Source organism: Phyllobates terribilis, unplaced genomic scaffold, assembly GCF_046119375.1.
Source record: "Phyllobates terribilis strain yellow unplaced genomic scaffold, ASM4611937v1 Scaffold_2__4_contigs__length_985480577, whole genome shotgun sequence".
NCBI classification, from domain to species: Eukaryota; Metazoa; Chordata; class Amphibia; order Anura; family Dendrobatidae; genus Phyllobates; species Phyllobates terribilis.
In genome coordinates, this window is record NW_027362762.1 from 645,009,604 (window position 1) to 645,030,454 (window position 20,851).

A 20,851-nucleotide genomic window follows, 5' to 3' on the forward strand; every position below is an offset into this window, starting at 1 on the left:
TGATAAAATCGTATGGATTATATGAATTCTTACTGTGTTTCTGCTGAGTAAATGCATTAAAAATGCATACGCAGTTTTATCTGTGGATTTTCTGCATCTCATTCAAGTCAATGTGAAAAATCCGCAAGAAAGCCTCATATTTATTCAAAAGAAAATCACATGCTGCGGATTTCAAAACCATAATGTAGGTTAATTTTTTTCAGCATTAAAAAACAGCGCAGCGGGCAACTTTGCAATATACTGCATTTCTTGTGAGCAAAAATATGTAGAAAACAAATGCACCAAATGCTTATTGTAGGAACATTAACCTTAAAAGCACCGTGATTTTTATGTGCTTTATACAAGTGTGTTTTGTTGTTTTTCCTATGCAAAAGCCTATAGGAAATCACAAAAAATAGGCACACTTATAACGTGCTGTGTTTGGAAAGAAGCCCCATTCATCAGCATGTTTACTCAAAAATTCTGGTGTAAATCATCATGAAACGTTGTTACGTTTTTACGCACAAATATTTGGGGTCTTGTGCCATTTTCACACCAGTCCTGTCTAGCTTCACCAGAATGGAAAGAGCTGAAACAGGATACGGTGAATCCGGCCCAGTAACTTTAATTTGGTGAAGTAAATTATGACAGAAATGTACTCCAGTCCCAGACTGGAATACTACTGGTGGATGAGCACGTCAGTTGTAAGATGTGCGCCTCCAAATGAATTAGGAGCATGTTACTCCAGCAGTCACTTTATTAAGACTGTTGAGTGACACTACAGTCAACTACAGTCTTAGGTGGCTTTAATGATGCAGGCAATCACTTTGTGCTCTGTCTGACCTTTTTTTTCAGTGTCCACCTTTTTGAGGTGGGCAAAAAACTGCAGTTGATCACATTTTACATCCTTTTTTACAGGGCTTCAGATGGAAGCACTGACATAGCCGCTAATGTGTGACTAAAACATGACGTGAACATAGCCGTAATGAATCAGACCCTATGTAACCAAAAATGCTTTGAAAGTGTAGGAAGGTACAACAAAAACATGCACTGTTTCTACGCCATTTTGTATTTTCTTATTGACTCATGAAACATTCTTAAGAAAACCATTACTCCACCATATCAAGGTCAAAGGTGTCTGACCGAGCGAACCAGTGCCCTGCTCTGCACTGATGAAGGGAAAAAATCTGGAAACATGTCTGTAGATGGCTCTCGCTTACCACTTTAAGTGCTATCCATGTAAAGAACTGACCACCCTCGGTCAATGTTTTTCATATGACAATTTTTTCCACAAGGACTGAATTTTCATATGAAATTAAAGCATCACACACTAGTTTCTTCTGTATGTTGGATGAGACTTGTCTATTCAAGTCTATGAGTGCTAAAAATAAATAATTCAATCTCATATGGATTAATTAAATTGCATCCGATTTTTACAGATAGATTGCCGTTCTGAAAACAGAAAACTGCATTTGGTCTTGTCAATTTCATTAACTGCTTTTGTATGTAATCGCATGTAATAAGGGTGCCATATCGATATAAAGAAAGGACATCCGGGTGACAATACAGATGAAAAATGTTTCTTTTTTTCTAGATGAAAATTGGATGATTTCTCATATACTCATGTATAACTATTGTTTCTCTTCCTCCAGTTCTGACAATTTAACTATAACTTGAGCCTCATTCAGACGTCCATGATTCATCAGTGTTTTGGATCCAAGTTTCACCATTGTTTGTTCCTTGTCAGTTTTGCACTAATGGAAAAATAAATAACTAGAATAGCTTCTCTTATACATTGCAGTGTTAATCATGAATCATCATGATCATAATTGCACATAGCTGTCCGTGGTTTTGATTTCGGTGCTACAGATCAAAAATGGAAACGTTTCTGTGATTTTTGGTGGTCCACAAAAAATAAAGATATATGAACCGCCCCATAGACTATAATGGGTGCTAGTTTTATCCATGAAAACATGGATAGAACTTGTACATGACTTACAGATGTCGGAATGAGGCCTTATTATGGCATTAGAATCTAATAAAATGTAAAATTTAGCTTGGCTACACGTTACCAATATTAGCCTCATTGTTTTGGTTACTTTAGTTTTCTATTTTGTTTCTAAATTTACAGATCTGCTATATCAGGTGATTATTAAGATCATCACTGCTCACATCAAAATAAATAGAGGGTAGGTTGGCACTACCAATACATGCAAGTAAATTAAAGGAGTAGTACATGGAGATGGTATCACTGTTTAAAAAGTCCCGAGTCAATTATGTCATAGCCACATGCAACAAAAAACAGGCAAATTTGAATAGGGTCAAAGAAAAATTGTGGCACTCACCGTGTGGCTAACTGCTCACATCACTGCTTAATTTCTTAAATGCCACTATCAGTGGCATTAAAGGGAACCTATCACTAGATACATGCTGCCCAAACCATGGTCAGCAAGAATCAGATCGTGCTGCATGACTGCAGCCAAGTACGTCCTTCCCTGAAACTCTGTAGTGTTTAAGTGAAAACTTACTTTGACAACCCGGCTGGGGATTATAGGGAGAGACATGACTGTCCAGTGAGGACCCCACGTTGCTCCTGTTGATTGACAGGTTTCTCCCTATGTACACACATGAAAGAGACCTGACAAAGAGGGGGGGGACTAGCAGGAGGCCATGCCTGACTCTATGACGGTTGGTCAGCCTTTCAAAGTCTGTTTTCTCTGAAATGCCACAGTATACAGTAGATGTAATCGCACACTAGGCTGATTCATGCTGCCCAAGAATAAATAGCGTGATCGATACCACACCATTTTAAAGGGCATTTCAGAACCCTGCTCTAGGGATTGGTTTTGGTGCTAGCATTTGTAAGCCGACAGATCAGAAATTTATCAGCTATTCTGTGGATAGGTGGTAACTGTAACGGGTCTGGGAGGCGGAACCTCTGAGCTACTATACAAAGGGGCGGTCCTTGTAAGGGAGCGGGTGGCGACCAGGGAAGACGGGCAGGCAGTCACAGCAGGTGACCGGGACAGTCTCTGAGTGAATGGGCTGGAGGTCACGGCAAGTGACCGGGGCAGTCTCTGGATGAACGGGCAGGAGGTCACGGCAAGTGACCGAGGCAGTCTCTGGATGAACGGGCAGGAGGTCACGGCAAGTGACCGGGGCAGTCTCTGGATGAACGGGCAGGAGGTCACGGCAAGTGACCGGGGCAGTCTCTGGATGAACGGGCAGGAGGTCACGGCAAGTGACCGGGGCAGTCTCTGGGTAAAGGGTTGGTACTAGTGTTGAGCCACCCCCGTAGTGTTCGAGTTCGGTTCGGTTCGTCGAACACCCGTGTGTTCGCCGAACAGGAACACCTTCGAACACCGTTAAAACCAATGGCAGGCAAACAAAAACACATAGAAACACATAGAAAACACCTTCAAAGGTGTCCAAAAGCTGACAAACTGCTCAGAAGACACAACTAACACATGGAAAAGTGACAAGTACATATAGTCATGCGAAAAGAAAAGAGGTGGAGGAGTAAAAGGAGGGGGAGACACAGATATAGGCATGTCATGCCCTTCTAAAATCCAAAAAGTGAGAAGCCGAGACGGCCAGTCCGCTCCTGCCCGTGCCACCTCCGTGTCGCCGGGTTTGTGCCAGAGCCGCGGTGAACCCTGACGGCCAGCCCCCCTCTCCCAATACTGGTGCCTGTCCGCTGGTGGGTCGAGAGAGCCCCCCTGTGGTGGAGGCAGCTCTAAGCTTTTTAATTTAAATTGTCCCTCTAATTTGAATGAATACACTTTAAATCCATTTACAAGGATCTATTGGAGGGCAAGTCTCATGCCAGCAGCCGCGTAATTCCAGCTCCAGTAGCGTCCACTAAAGCTGCTGCAGTTAAAAAGCTTTTATAAGGATCGAGCTCGGCTGTCCACCGCAAGGCATCCTAGTGCCAGTCCCAGCCCCTATGCCTTGGGGTGCCTCCTGATGCTCTTCACTAAGTATCCCGTGGTCCCGAAGCATTTCCTTTGAAAAAATTAAGTGTCCAAACTACAGGTGGTGTAGCTTGCTTAACAGCCGGGATAATCCGCTGACTAGCAGACACTGCTACTAGGCACAAAGTATTTCCTGGGCTAGATGCAGTTAAAAATTTGTAAGTAGATACTCTCGTTGGATGCTGAGAAAGCATTCCATAGAGTCTCCTGGCACGCCATATATGATTCTCTTAAAAAGCTTGGGGTAGGGGTCTAGGGGACCCTTTTATAGCCAAAATCACGGCCCTGTATCACAATACGTCACCTAGGCTGAAGATAAATGGAACTGTAGCACCGAGGGCTCGGTTGCTACAGACGTATTGCACCTCACCCAGAGGTGTGATATCTCACTCTCAGATAAGGATGGAGTGTGGATCAGGACCCGACACCTGCATGCATTACACCACATTGCCGTGGGGCAGGGCGACCAATATGCCCCTGAGATGGGCACGACAGTCCCTGTCCCTGGCTGGAGTGGGGGGAGGGAACACTGAGGAAGGGGAACCCTGCAGTGCAGGAGCAGGGAGGAAGCAGTTCCTGGGTGCATTGAGAAGGGAGTATAAAAGGTGGGCACCATCTTAGTTCAGTGCAGAGAAGTCTGAGCAGAAGTGGCAGGGAGCAGGGGCTCTGCATGAGCTCTGCTCCGGAGGTGGGCCTAGTAACAGATGCCCAGGCCTGCAAGAGGGAGAAGGAAGGAAGAGGAGCGGAGAAGGCTCCAGGAACGAGGAATGAAGGGATCCCAGGGGTGCGGACGGGTGAGTCGCCACCGCACGCCCGAATCCACCTGCGTGGAGGGGTCAGGCCAAAGGGGGAGACCGGTCCCCGAACTAGTGGAGGCAGGAAACGACCCTCAGCTAGAAACCGGAGGCTCTGACATTTTATGTGGCGCAGCCCCTTGCTCCACCCGCTAGGAAGGCACCACATAGGGTCAGGGAAACTGGCGCCAAGTTTACCAAGAGGAGGCCCGAGGCAGCCGGACAGAAGTGTTGGTAAGAAAGGCCAGACAAAGGACACACAAAGGGGGTCCTGTGAAGCGCTCCAAAGTTATCTGGGAGTTGTCTGAGCCCCTCACCTGGTGAGCACAGTACGACGTGGGCAGCCGTTACCTGCAGACGTGGTCTGGATAATAAGAACTGTGAGTAAAGGCCCTGAACTGCATCACTGACTCCGTGTCGTTACTGCTGCTGCCCTGCATCATCACCCCCATCCTCCGCATACACTGCCCTGAGGCTATACTCCTCCCGTGGGGAGTTATGCTACGCTCTGCTGCACCCACAACACCAGCCTTAGCGGTCTGCCCTGTAGCGGCGGTTCACTCTGACCGCAATCCACGGGTGGCGTACTCGGACATTTAAACATCAAAACCACATAAATAGTTCCGCCACTGGTTTGACCGCCCTGAGCCACGGAACCGGATCGCCGCCACGAAGACTACAACCACCAGCATCCACCAAAAAGGGTCCGGCTCCGGGTGTCCCAAGGCCCAGGGGGTGCGTCAGAACATTTTCATCACCTTTCACAATCACCAATGGGACAAGGCAGGGATGTCCTCTGTCCCCTCTCTTATACATCCTAGTGACGGAGCACCTGCTCTCATCAATTCGCCATAACCCCAATATTAGGTGGATTGAGGTGGGAGGCACCGAGTACAAGTGCTCTCTATTTGCTGATGATGTCCTAGTATATATCACTCAATCACATATATCCATCCCTGCTGTTATGGCTGAAATAGATCACTTTGTTACATGGTAAAATTTTAAAATCAATGCAGCGAAGTCTGAGGCCCTCGATGTCTCCCTCCCTAAATCCATATAGGATTCCATCCAGTCCAACTTTCCCTTTGCCTGGCCCTCACAGGGTATCAAATACTTAGGAATTCCTATTCATAGAGACCTCTCCCATCTATGTTATCTTAATTTTGGGCCCTTTATTGAACAATTCCATACAGACCACGGTTGGCAAGTTAGAACTGTAAGATTCACTACGTGAACCACTGGTGTTTTGTGGAAAAGCACATGTACACCGCGTTCCAAATTATTATGCAAAAAGTGTTTAGGAGTGATAAGGGAAGAATTTGTTTGTTTGTCAGTTAAACTCATTGATGGTGATGTGTGTCAGGGCTCTTTATATCACTGTAAGCAATTGCAGACACCTGTGCTAATTAGTTTGGCAGGTGTGTCCAATAAAGGCAAGACTACTTAAGAAGGCTCTCTCACATTATTAAGCAGCCTACATTTTCTGCCAAAATGGGAAAGAAAAAGGATGTGTCGGCTGCTGAGAAGCAACAAATTGTGGAGTGTTTAGGTCAAGGCATGACTACAATCAACATTGTGCGATGATCAGGATGAAGTGTCTTGGCAATCAAGAAGTATGTAGCTGATTCACAGTACACACGTGTGCGTGCTGATAAGGGCAAATTGAGGACTCTTTCCTACAGGCAATTACGTCAGGTCGAAAGAGCAGCGGCAAAAAAGCCTTGTCATAGCAGCAGACAAGTTTTTGAAGCTGCTTGTGCCTCCAACGTCCCCCGAACAACAAGATGCAGGGTCCTTCAGAGGTTTGCAGCTGTGCATACGCCATCCTGTCGACCTCCTCTATCCACTTCACACAAGCAGAAACGGCTCCAGTGGGCCAAACATTACATGAAGACTGATTTCAAAACTGTTTTGTTCACGGATGAGTGCCGTGCAGCGCTCGATGGTCCAGATGAATGGAGTGGAGGATGGCTGGTTGATGGACACCCCACGCAAACACGGCTACAGCGCCAACAAGGAGGAGGTGGAGTAATGTTTTGGGCTGGAATCATGGGGAGAGAGATTGTCGGCCCCTTTAGGATCCCTGAAGGCGCTAAAGATGAACTCCATAATGTATGTGGATTTTCTCAAACAGCACTTCCTGCCATGGTTCAAGAAGAAGAACCGTGTATTTCACAGCAAGATCATTTTTCTGCATGATAATGCACCATCTCATGCTGCACATAAAACATCTGCATCTCTGGCTGATATGGGCATAAAAGGGGACAAACTTATGGTGTGACCCCCATGCTCCCCTGACCTCTACCCCATTCAGAACCTTTGGAGCATCATTAAAAGGAGTGTCTATGATGGCGGGAGGCAGTTCACATCTAAGCAACAGCTCTGGGAGGGTATTCTGTCCTCATGCAAAACAATTGAAGCAGAAACCATCCAAAACCTGACAAATTCAATGGACGAGAGAGTTCAGAAGCTCCTTTCGAACAAGGGGTCCTATGTGAAAATGTAACATCACCTAGAATAAAGTTTTGAGTTGAAAACTGTTTGATTTCAGTTTCTAACAACCTGCTAATGCTTATAATTTCAAAAATGACCATTTTTTTGGTCTTTATTAAAATGAAAAGGTTGATCGAAAAGTTTGGGGGATCTAAGAGTGTGGCAACCCAGTAGTCATGATTACTTCGAATTCTGACAATATGAGGGTCATGCTGCAGGTAGTGCAGCAAGAAGGCACTTATGTGTCTTGCGCATCTCGGAGCCCCAAAATTATTTTCCGGGCTAGATGCAGCTAAAAATTATTTTTAATTTTAAATCTGGTGAAGCTTATTATAGATGGCCTAATAGGATCAGTGCTGCACACTGCTACAAAGCCCAAATTATTTTCCAGTCAAGATACAGATAAACATGATTAGTAATTTGAAAGCTTAAAACGGTTGGTAGGGTGATTTTAACCAATCATCAAGCTTTTACTCTCCCCAGGATGACACAGGGGTAGAAAAGTCGTTTCGGATCCATGATTTGTTCATCTTTATGAACGTGAGTCTGTCTACATTATCAGTGGAGAGCCGCGTGCGCTTATCTGTCAGCACACCACCAGCAGCGCTGAACACACGTTCAGACAGAACGCTGGCTGCGGGGCATGACAAGATCTCCAAGGCGTAAGTGGCTAGCTCCGGCCATTTATCCAGATTGGAAGCCCAAAAAGAGCAAGGGTCCAGTGACACAGTCGTGGCTTCAATGTTTACTTGGAGATACTCCTGTACCATCGTCTCTAGGCGTTGACTATGTGTCAGACTTCTTGTCTCCTGTGGCCTTGCAAAGGATGGGCTAAAAAAGTGGTGAAATGATTCCGCAAAATTGATGTTACCAGCAGATACTGTGGTTCTGTTACGGTTTGAGTGCTGAACACTTGACGGTCCCACGGTTGGCAAGTTGGAACTGTGAGATTCACTACGTGCACCACTGGTATTTTGTGGAAAAGCACATGTAAGATTCTGCAACAGTCTCTGCTGATACTCCTGCATGCGTGCATCCCTTTCTATGGCAGGAATAATTTCTGCAAATTTACTTTTGTACCGGGGATCTAACAGTGTGGCAACCCAGTAGTCAGGATTATTTCTAATTCTCACAATTCAAGGGTCATGTTGCAGGTAGTGCAGCAAGAAGGCACTCATGTGTGTTGCGCATCCAGGAGCACCAAGTCCCTGTTGTGTTGGTGGCGAGGTAACAATCATGCTTCCTTCCTCTGTCCTCTCCCCCCAACCTCGCACAACAGAAATGTGATCAAGGTCTCCCTCATCTGATGAGTCTTCCATCAGTTCGTCCTCCACTTCTTCCTGGGCTCCTGCACCTTCCTCACTAGTTTGGCTGCTACCATGCGCCCTGGTTAAACCATCTCCCCCACCCTCACATGCCTGCCGCCTTGGTGCTGCCGACCGTCTGGACCTTGCAGATGTTAGCCCTTCTGCATACAACTCCTCCTCCTCTACTTCCTCCACCTCCTCTTGTGCCACCACCTGACTCCGAATTCTGTTTAACATGTGCTCCAGCATGTAAATCACCGGAATAGTCATGCTGATAATGGCATCGTCAGCACTAAACATCTTCGTCGCCATTTCAAAACTGTGCAGAAGGGTGCATAGGTCCCTGATCTGAGACCACTCCTCCAGCGTGATTTGCCCCACCTCTGAATCTCGTTGGCCCAGGCTATACGTCAGAACGTATTGCACCAGGGCTTGTCGGTGCTGCCACAGTCGCTGCAACATGTGCAGAGTTGAATTCCACCGGGTAGGCACATCGCATTTTAGCCGGTGAAGTGGCAAGCCCAACGACTTCTGTAGAGATGTAAGTCGCTGAGGTGCGGGATGCGAACGGCGGAAGTGAGCACACAGCGACCGTGCCCTCTGCAGAAGGCCATCTAGTCTGGGATAGTGGGCTAAAAATTGCTGGACAACCAGGTTCAACACGTGAGCCATACAAGGCACGTGTGTGACATTGCCCCGGCGAAGGGCCGCACCCAGGTTTGCAGCATTGTCGCACACGGCCTTCCCTGGTTTCAGGTCCAGTGGAGACAACCATTCATGAAATTGGTTCTCCAGAGCTGACCACAACTCCTCAGCTGTGTGACTCACATTTCCCAGACATTTCAATGTAAAAACCGCCTGATGACGTTGAGCCCTACTGCCAGCATAGTAAGGAGGTGTGCAGGATCCCTTCTGCGCAGTTAGAAAGCTTGTGGCATGACCAGACAGGCTTTGGGTGCAGGTGGAAGACCGAGAGGAGGTTGAGGAGGCAGAAGCAGTGGAGGAAAAATGACATAAAGAGGATTGACGCACAACTCGTGGGGAAGGCAAGACTTGGACAGCAGCCCCTTGTCCTGCTGTCACCATAGTTACCCAGTGCCCAGTCAGCGACATGTAACGCCCCTGTCCATGCCTACTCGTCCAAGTGTCTGTGGTGAAATGCACCCTGTCACACACAGAGTTTCTCAAAGAAGCGGTGATGTTGTGTGCGACATGCTGGTGGAGCGCAGGCACACCTTTCTTTGAGAAGTAGTGCCGACTGGGCATCTGGTACTGGGGCACTGCGACGGACATAAGGTCTCGAAAATCCTCTGTGTCCACCAGGCGGAAAGGCAGCATTTCTGTAGCCAAGAGCTTGCAGATGGTGAAATTCAACCTCTTAGCTTTCTCATGGCTAGGAGGAAATGGTCTTTTACTTGTCCACATCTGAGGGACCGAGGGCTGGCTATTGTGCTTAGACGGGGTTGATAAGGGTGTCCCCGGCAAACTGCCGGTCTGTGAGGAAGATGCAGGCGGACATGTTAGGTTGCCTTGATCCAAAGGTGGTGCTATCGATGTCGGACAGCGCTCAAGACCAGCTGGTGTTACCACCTCCAAAGAAAATGATGACCTGCCAATCACGCTGGCTGTTGCGGGTAAAGAGGTGGCAGGTCTGCGCCCCAAAACAGGTGTGACTGCTGTCCCCCCAGTCACAGAGGATGAAGAGGCCGCGGATGCACAAGATATGGCAGACGGTGGTTGGCCCGGCCGGCTAGACCGCATTGTAGCACACTGAGCTTCCCACTGCAACTTATGCTTCATGTCCATGTGCCGGTTCATGCATGAAATACTCAAACTATGTATTTTTTGGCCTCTACTTAGCTTTTGCTGACAAATGTTACAGATAACACGAGTTGGGTCATCTTTATCGATCTGAAAAAATGCCCAGGCTATGCAAGGCTTAGCACCCATGCGACCTGAAGAGCCACCACGACTTGTGGTGAGAGGCAGAGTTGTGTTTGAGGATGCAGTTGTTGACGTGCTTCCAGTACTACGTCTCTGTCCAGGAAGGCGCAACCTGACCTCGTCGTCACTAGCATCTTCCTCCACCTCCTCTGCTGACCTCATCTCTTGGCTGACTGTGGGTTGACAGTAAGTGGGATCTCCGACCTCATCATCATCACCCTGTGCGTTATCACACCCGTCGTCCTCAGAGCCAACCTGTTCCTGCCCTGACAAAAAACTAAAGTTGTCGCTCCAATCAGGTATTTGAGTCTTATCATCGTCTTCCTCATTGTCTCCACCAACAGGAGTTACAGTTTGGGAATGAGGGTCTACATTATGGTCAGAACCTTCTGCGTCTGGTCCTGGATCCGACTCATAAAGATTCTGGGCATCAGTGCAGATCATTTCCTCGTCTGGATTCACAGAAGCGCTGGAGTCGACCTCTGATTCCCAGGCTATAGTATGAGTAAACAGCTCTGCAGACTCAACCATCTGTTCTACCTCATACTCAGACGGGCAGCTGGAGATTTGGGAGCTGTGAGGAAGCAAGTGCGATTTGGGTGACACCTTTGAGGACTGGAGTATTTGTGATGTTGAAGTTGATGTGGAGGAGAGCCCACTTAAAGGAGCACTTGATATCCGTTGAAGCACCTGCTGTTTTTGTGCCTCATCTGGAATTTGTAGCGATTGGCGTGGCCGTAAGAAAGGGATCTTATCACATTGTCCGCTAAAAGAAGTAGACATTTTAGTTTGGCTGGAAGATGGTCTTTCTTCTGCACCTACCCCACGGACACAACCTTTTTTCCCCTTCCCAACACGCCTATTCCCCTTTCCACCAGCAGCAGGCCTTTTTCCACTCATTTTGGTGGTTAACTAATTCACAACTCTGGAGTTGTTTGCACAAAAAAACAATGGATGGTAACCGAGCAGAGCTGAGTGGCCAAACTGTGGTATTAGGCCAAAACTATTGGCTGGGTTAGATGCAGAAAAAAATTATTTTTAATTTGCAACCTGATGGAGGTCAGTATAGATGGACTAATAGACCAAGTCCCACACACCGCTAGAAGCCCAAATATTTTTTCAGAGCTAGATGCAGAAAATTTTTTTATTCAATTTGCAACCTGATGGAGGTCAGTATAGATGGACTAATAGACCAAGTCCCACACACTGCTAGAAGCCCAAATATTTTTTCAGAGCTAGATGCAGAAAAAAATTATTTTTAATTTGCAACCTGATGGAGGTCAGTATAGATGGACTAATAGACCAAGTCCCACACACTGCTAGAAGCCCAAATATTTTTTCAGAGCTAGATGCAGAAAAAAATTATTTTTAATTTGCAACCTGATGGAGGTCAGTATAGATGGACTAATAGACCAAGTCCCACACACCGCTAGAAGCCCAAATATTTTTTCAGAGCTAGATGCAGAAATTTTTTTTATTCAATTTGCAACCTGATGGAGGTCAGTATAGATGGACTAATAGACCAAGTCCCACACACTGCTAGAAGCCCAAATATTTTTTCAGAGCTAGATGCAGAAAAAAATTATTTTTAATTTGCAACCTGATGGAGGTCAGTATAGATGGACTAATAGACCAAGTCCCACACACCGCTAGAAGCCCAAATATTTTTTCAGAGCTAGATGCAGAAAAAAATTATATTCAGTTTGCAACCTGCTGGACGTCAGTATAGAAGGACTAATAGAACAAGTCCCACACACTGCTAGAAGCCCAAATATTTTTTCAGAGCTAAATGAAGAAAAAAATTATTTTTAATTTGCAACCTGATGGAGGTCATTATAGATGGACTAAGAGACCAAGTCCCACACACTGCTAGAAGCCCAAATATTTTTTCAGAGCTAGATGCAGAAAAAAATTATTTTTAATTTGCAACCTGATGGAGGTCAGTATAGATGGACTAATAGACCAAGTCCCACACACTGCTAGAAGCCCAAATATTTTTTCAGAGCTAGATGCAGAAAAAAATTATTTTTAATTTGCAACCTGATGGAGGTCAGTATAGATGGACTAATAGACCAAGTCCCACACACCGCTAGAAGCCCAAATATTTTTTCAGAGCTAGATGCAGAAAATTTTTTTATTCAATTTGCAACCTGATGGAGGTCAGTATAGATGGACTAATAGACCAAGTCCCACACACTGCTAGAAGCCCAAATATTTTTTCAGAGCTAGATGCAGAAAAAAATTATTTTTAATTTGCAACCTGATGGAGGTCAGTATAGATGGACTAATAGACCAAGTCCCACACACCGCTAGAAGCCCAAATATTTTTTCAGAGCTAGATGCAGAAAAAAATTATATTCAATTTGCAACCTGCTGGACGTCAGTATAGAAGGACTAATAGAACAAGTCCCACACACTGCTAGAAGCCCAAATATTTTTTCAGAGCTAAATGAAGAAAAAAATTATTTTTAATTTGCAACCTGATGGAGGTCAGTATAGATGGACTAATAGACCAAGTCCCACACACTGCTAGAAGCCCAAATATTTTTTCAGAGCTAGATGCAGAAAAAAATTATTTTTAATTTGCAACCTGATGGAGGTCAGTATAGATGGACTAATAGACCAAGTCCCACACACCGCTAGAAGCCCAAATATTTTTTCAGAGCTAGATGCAGAAAATTTTTTTATTCAATTTGCAACCTGATGGAGGTCAGTATAGATGGACTAATAGACCAAGTCCCACACACTGCTAGAAGCCCAAATATTTTTTCAGAGCTAGATGCAGAAAAAAATTATTTTTAATTTGCAACCTGATGGAGGTCAGTATAGATGGACTAATAGACCAAGTCCCATACACTGCTAGAAGCCCAAATATTTTTTCAGAGCTAGATGCAGAAAAAAATTATTTTTAATTTGCAACCTGATGGAGGTCAGTATAGATGGACTAATAGAACAAGTCCCACACGCTGCTAGAAGCCCAAATATTTTTTCAGAGATAAATGAAGAAAAAAATTATTTTTAATTTGCAACCTGATGGAGGTCAGTATAGATGGACTAATAGACCAAGTCCCACACACTGCTAGAAGCCCAAATATTTTTTCAGAGCTAGATGCAGAAAAAAATTATTTTTAATTTGCAACCTGATGGAGGTCAGTATAGATGGACTAATAGACCAAGTCCCACACACTACTAGAAGCCCAAATATTTTTTCAGAGCTAGATGCAGAAAAAAATTATTTTTAATTTGCAACCTGATGGAGGTCAGTATAGATGGACTAATAGAACAAGTCCCACACGCTGCTAGAAGCCCAAATATTTTTTCAGAGATAAATGAAGAAAAAAATTATTTTTAATTTGCAACCTGATGGAGGTCAGTATAGATGGACTAATAGACCAAGTCCCACACACTGCTAGAAGCCCAAATATTTTTTCAGAGCTAGATGCAGAAAAAAATTATTTTTAATTTGCAACCTGATGGAGGTCAGTATAGATGGACTAATAGACCAAGTCCCACACACTGCTAGAAGCCCAAATATTTTTTCAGAGCTAGATGCAGAAAAAAATTATTTTTAATTTGCAACCTGATGGAGGTCAGTATAGATGGACTAATAGAACAAGTCCCACACGCTGCTAGAAGCCCAAATATTTTTTCAGAGATAAATGAAGAAAAAAATTATTTTTAATTTGCAACCTGATGGAGGTCAGTATAGATGGACTAATAGACCAAGTCCCACACACTGCTAGAAGCCCAAATATTTTTTCAGAGCTAGATGCAGAAAAAAATTATTTTTAATTTGCAACCTGATGGAGGTCAGTATAGATGGACTAATAGACCAAGTCCCACACACCGCTAGAAGCCCAAATATTTTTTCAGAGCTAGATGCAGAAAAAAATTATATTCAGTTTGCAACCTGATGGAGGTCAGTATAGATGGACTAATAGAATGATGCTATGCCCAAAAGATTTTACTTCACTAGGTGCAGTAAAAAAATTGGTATTCTATACACAGGTGGTATATCTTGCAACACAGATAGGCTACTCCACTGACTAACACACTCTGCAATAGGCCAAAAAGGATTAGCTTTGCTAGATTCAGCCAAATGCTGTGAAAAAAACTTGCACAGCACTGGCACAGACCTGCCTGGCAAAAACTGATAGGAACTGATGTAACCTAGTCCTGAAAAGGACTCCAATTACAATTAGTCTTTACTCCCACAATCTATCTATTTAAGAGCACAGACCTGCCTGATAAAAGTCGTAGGAAATGCTGTAACCTAGTCCTTAAAAGGACTGCAATCACAACTATTCCCTACTCCCAAGCTATCTGTATATTTGTGCGAAAATTGGCTTGAAATTAACAAGGTATAGCGCACACAGCAACAGCGGTGCCGTATAACACGCAGCTGCAGCAGTGAGAAAATGGTGGCGACGGGGAAAATGGCTTGGTCTTATAGGGCAAGGACATGTGACATACACTGCCAATCACACATGCCCTTGCTTGTGTGAAAAAAAGCACTTCGCTCCGTGTGTGCGCTGCTGATAGGCTGACAGATTGCACCTCCCCACTGCAAATGCGGGAAAGAGAAAAAAAAATGGAGATCTTCATTGTTCCTGCAGAGATCCATCCCCTGCCCCTCCCCCCGCCCCGCTGTACACTCAAACTGCGTATTAACATTAATTTTCATCATTACTGAGAAAAAATCCAGTTATGATTTTGGTGCACGAACAGTTATCGAACATAACCTCGAACAGCCGAATTTTTCTCAAATTGTTCGTGTTCGCCGACCGGCTCGAACACCGCCCAAAACAGCTCGAATTTGAGATTGGCGAACAGTTCGAGTAGAACAACGCTCATCTCTAGTTGGTACGACCTGTGGCGGCTGATGGTAGACGTGAGCTCCCAGGTGAGCAGGCGAGAGTCTCTGGATAAACGGGTGGTCACAGCATGTGACGGTGGAGCCTCCAGGAAGACCAACAGACAGGCGGCAGATGAGTGCTCCCAGGTGAGCGGGCAGAAGTCACTGGACAGGCGGGTGGTCACAGCACGTGACGGCAGAGCCTCCAGGTAGGCTAGCAGACAGGCAGCAGATGAGCGCTCCCAGGTGAGCGGGCAGGAGTCACTGGACAGGCAGGTGGTCACAGCACGTGACGGCGGAGCCTCTAGGTAGGCTAGCAGGCAGGTAGCAGATGTGCGCTCCCAGGTGAGCGGGCAAGCTGGTCCATAGACAGACTGACAGGAGTTGGAAGGCAGACCGTCGGACCTCAGGCAAGCAGGCAGGTAGCTGATGTGCGCTCCCAGGTGAGCGGGCAAGCTGGTCCTTAGACAGACTGACAGGAGTTGTAAGGCAGACCGTCGGACCTCAGGCTAGCAGGCAGGTAGCAGAATATCAGGCAGGAATAAGACAGCAAGCTGGCAGGAATCTGGCAGGTATCTGGCAGGTAACTGGCAATGGGACCTGAGGGCTGAAGCAGAGTAGTGAACAGTGCAACAACATTGCTCGGGCACCTCCATTTTGGAGGAGGTGCCTTATATATGGTGAAGTCCTCCGGCCATTGGCCGGGGACTCCTTAGGACGGCGCGCGCGGCCCCTTTAAGAGGGAGGGAGAGCGCGCGCGCGCGCCCTAAGCACAGTGGCCGGGAAGGAGCGCGCGCTGCCAGCAGAGCGGGAGGAGGACGCCGGGCACGGAGCAGAGAGGTGAGGGGAACAGCGTCCCTGCCTAGCAGAGGGCAGGGACGCCGGCGCTACAGTACCCCCCCCTTTAGGCCCCCCCTTTTTTAGGCCAGACAGAAATTTAGCAAGGATAAGAGGGGCATGGATGTTCTCCCGGGGCTCCCACGTTCTCTCCTCAGGACCAAACCCCTTCCAATCTACTAGAAAAAAGGTCTTTCCTCTTACCCTTTTGGTGGCAAGAATGTTCTCTACCTCAAACTCGTCCTCAGCAGAAACCGGAGCAGGAGGCGTACCTGTAGACTTGGAAAAAGAGTTAAGAACCACAGGTTTGAGGAGAGATACATGGAAGGAGTTAGGGATCCGTAAGTTGGCCGGGAGTTTCAATTTATAGGCCACCGGGTTGATCTGACTGATGACCTCCAGAGGACCGATGAACCGAGGCCCTAACTTGTAAGAAGGTATCTTGAGTCGGACATATTTAGATGAGAGCCAGACTTTATCTCCAGGACGAAATTGTGGAGGATCCAGGCGTTTTTTGTCAGCGTGTCTTTTCATCCGTTCAGACGACTGAAGGAGTGCGGATCGGGTACTCTCCCAAATGGAGGAAAATTTGCTAACGAGAGATTCCGCAGCCGGGTTGTCCACAGAGGTGGAGACAGGAAAAGGAATCCGAGGATGCTGACCGAAGACTACAAAAAACGGGGATTTGGAGGAGGATTCGCTCTCGTGATTGTTATAAGAGAACTCGGCCCATGGTAGGAGATCCACCCAGTCTGAATGATGGGCATTAACGAAGTGCCGGAGGTAACTGGTCAGGTTCTGATTGATCCGCTCCACTTGACCGTTGGACTGTGGGTGGTAAGCGGAAGAGAAGTCCAGGGTGACGTCTAGCAGTTTACAAGTGGCTCTCCAGAAGCGTGAGGTGAACTGTACCCCACGATCCGACACGATGTGGAGGGGCAGGCCATGAAGACGAAAGATGTGACGAATAAAGTCTTTAGCTAGCTCGGGTGCAGACGGGAAGCCTGGCAGGGGAACGAAATGAGCCATCTTGGAGAAGCGGTCAGCGACCACCCAAATGACCGTACAACCGGCAGAGACTGGGAGGTCAGTTATAAAGTCCATTGCTATATGCTGCCAGGGGGCAGCAGGTACAGAAAGCGGAAGGAGGCGACCGGCTGGCAGATGTCTCGGAACCTTGTTGCGGGCGCAGGACACACAGGCAGAAACAAAGTCTATTACGTCCTTGTGCAGGGTAGGCCACCAGTAGTGCCGGGTAATAAGCTGGAGGGTCTTTTTCTGACCGGCATGGCCAGCCAGTTTAGACGAGTGACCCCAGTGAAGGATCTTCTCCCGATCAGGTACTGATACGAACGTCTTTCCGGGAGGGAGATGATTTAGACTCACGGGAGCCACCTGCATTACTCTGGCGGGATCGATGATGTGTTTCGGATCTTCCTCGAGATCAGACACCAGAAAGGATCGAGACAAGGCGTCCGCCTTGATGTTTTTGTCAGCCGGGCGAAAATGAAGAACAAAATCAAAGCGAGCAAAAAACAAGGACCACCGGGCTTGGCGCGGGTTAAGTCTTTGGGCATGCTGGAGGTAAGCCAAGTTCTTGTGGTCAGTGTAAATTATTACCGGGTGAAGAGCCCCCTCGAGCAGGTAACGCCACTCCTCCAATGCCAGTTTGATGGCCAATAACTCTCGGTCTCCTATGGAATAATTGCGCTCTGAGGAGGAGAAGAGTTTAGAGAAGAAGCCGCAAGTTACCATCCTCCCGGAAGATGATTTTTGAGTAAGTACCGCTCCGGCTCCAGAGGAGGAGGCGTCAACTTCCAGGAAGAACTGCTTGTTGCCGTCCGGGCGATGCAGCACCGGGGCGGAAGAGAAGGCCTGTTTTAAGGAAAGAAAGGCCTCCTCTGCTTCGGGCGGCCACTCTTTGGGATTAGTACCCTTACGGGTGAGCGCGGAAATTGGGGCAGTCCGGGAAGAGAAGTGTGGTATGAAGAGGCGGTAGTAGTTGGCGAAGCCCAGGAACCGCTGAATGGCCTTCAACCCCTCCGGTCGAGGCCATTTCTCGATGGCAGACAGTTTCTCTGGATCCATTCGTAGGCCGGTCTGAGAAATAATGTAGCCCAAAAACGGAAGCGAGGTCTGCTCAAAGAGGCACTTCTCGTATTTAGCGAAGAGGTGATTCTGCCTGAGCCTGAGCAGGACCTGACGAACGTCCCTCCGGTGAGTCTGGAGATCTGGAGAGAAGACCAAGATGTCGTCCAGGTACACCACTACGCAGGAGTAGAGAAGGTCCCGGAAGATGTCATTGACCAACTCTTGAAAGACGGCAGGAGCGTTACAGAGACCAAAGGGCATTACCAGATATTCATAGTGGCCGTCCCGGGTGTTGAATGCCGTCTTCCATTCATCCCCCTGACCGATACGAACCAGGTTGTACGCCCCACGGAGGTCCAGTTTGGTGAAGATTCTAGCCCCCCTCAGACGATCAAATAACTCCGGAATGAGCGGAAGGGGGTACTTATTCTTCACCGTGATCTGGTTAAGGCCTCTATAGTCTATACAGGGACGGAGAGAGCCGTCCTTCTTTTTGACAAAAAAGAAGCCTGCTCCCGCCGGGGAGGTAGATTTCCGGATGAATCCCCTGGCCAGATTCTCCTCAATATATTCGGCCATCGACCGGGTCTCAGCAGCGGATAATGGATAAATACGCCCATGGGGAGGAGTAGTACCGGGTAACAGGTCGATAGGGCAGTCGTATGGTCTATGAGGGGGTAGTGTCTTTGCCTCCTTTTTATTAAAGACATCAGCATAAGACCAATAAGGAATCGGAAGTCCAGGTAGATTAGCTGGGGTAGGAGAAGGACGGACGGGATGGACGGGAACCAGACAGGTCTTATGGCAGTCCTGTCCCCAGCGAAGGACTTCTCCGGTCTGCCAGTCAAGCACGGGTGCATGTCTCTGGAGCCAAGGTAAACCTAGCAAGAGGGCGTGAGAGAGTCCAGGCAGAACATGAAAGGAGATACTCTCAGAATGCAGCATTCCCACCTGCAGAGTAATGGATTCGGTGATGAGTTGGATGGGGCGTGGTAAGAGACCCCCATCCACGGCAGCAACAGACAAGGGTACAGCCAGAGGTTTGGTGGGGATGCGGTATTTCTCTACCAGGGACTGTGAAATAAGATTCCGGCTGCTCCAGAGTCAAGTTGGGCTAGTTCGAAATAATGGTTCTCCCCGCAGACGATTGAGACTGACAGCAGCAGAGATGGAGAGGATTTATTCTTGTCTAGGTCGACCTCTCTGAGCGAACCTAGACACAGGCGTTTCCCGACCTCTCTGGGCAGGCACGGATCCGGTGCTCCTTACTGCCACAGTAGAAGCAGCTCCCCTCGGCACGGCGTAAGTCCTGATGGGTTTTGACCATCTTGGTCTGGTCGACCTGCATAGGCTCAGGAGAGTGTACCTGGGGAGAGACGGAGGGAGTGACGGGTTTCTGAAAAGTAGGAGCTAGACGTGGAAACCTCCTCTCACGGATGACCTCTTTGGCACGCTCCTGGAACCGTAGGTCAATCCGGGTGGCAAGAGTTATTAGGTCATCGAGAGTGGTAGGAATGTCCCGACCGGCAAGTTCATCTTTAATACGGCCGGACAGACCCTCCCAGAAGACGGAAACCAGAGCGTCGTTATCCCAGGCCAGCTCCGAGGCAAGGGTACGGAACCGTATAGCATATTGGCCCACGGTGAGACTTCCCTGACGGAGGCGTAGCAGTGATGATGCGGATGAGGTCCTCCGTCCGGGTTCGTCGAAGACTTTCCGGAAAGCCGTGAGAAAGGCAGGCAAGTCGGACACCAGGGGGTCTCCTCTTTCCCATAGAGGATTTAGCCAGGCCAGGGCCTCCCCGGTGAGATGGGACATGATGAAGGCAATTTTGGCCCGGTGGGAGTTAAACTGGTGGGACAGGAGTTCAAAGTGCAGGGTGCACTGATTTATGAAGCCCCGAGCCTGGGCGGAGTCGCCTCCGAAGCGAGGAGGTGCAGAAAGCCGGGGTCCGGGGTAGGATACCATGGTATTAGTGGGCAGCAGAGCTGCCGGATTGCGAGTCATGGCACTGGCGGAGGTTGCTGGCGGAGCAGTCAGAGTGTCCAGGCGAGAATTGACATTCCGCAGGTGACCCAGGATGGACTCCTGTTGGGACCTCTGACGGGACAGTTCATGACACAGGTCCGAGAGCGAGGGAGCTTGGGTGCCACCGGGTTCCATGGCCCAAGCAAACTGTAACGGGTCTGGGAGGCGGAACCTCTGAACTACTATACAAGGGGGCGGTCCTTGTAAGGGAGCGGGTGGCGACCAGGGAAGACGGGCAGGCAGTCACAGCAGGTGACCGGGACAGTCTCTGAGTGAACGGGCTGGAGGTCACGGCAAGTGACCGGGGCAGTCTCTGGATGAACGGGCAGGAGGTCACGGCAAGTGACCGGGGCAGTCTCTGGATGAACGGGCAGGAGGTCACGGCAAGTGACCGGGGCAGTCTCTGGATGAACGGGCAGGAGGTCACGGCAAGTGACCGGGGCAGTCTCTGGATGAACGGGCAGGAGGTCACGGCAAGTGACCGGGGCAGTCTCTGGGTAAAGGGTTGGTACGACCTGTGGCGGCTGATGGTAGACGTGAGCTCCCAG

At 47.8% G+C, this 20,851-nt stretch overlaps 1 protein-coding gene across 1 annotated transcript in view; it reads left to right on the top strand.

Annotated features, from left to right (window-relative positions):
• The window catches only part of LOC141246710 (uncharacterized), a 76,704-nt gene extending 75,497 nt beyond the window's left edge, over nt 1-1,207 (top strand). Inside the window, exon 6 of the mRNA XM_073669139.1 lies at nt 1,082-1,207. Coding sequence (XP_073525240.1) covers nt 1,082-1,207 — 126 coding nt within the window. The remainder of the gene's footprint in view (nt 1-1,081) is intronic.
• Nucleotides 1,208-20,851: the final 19,644 nt, after the last annotated feature.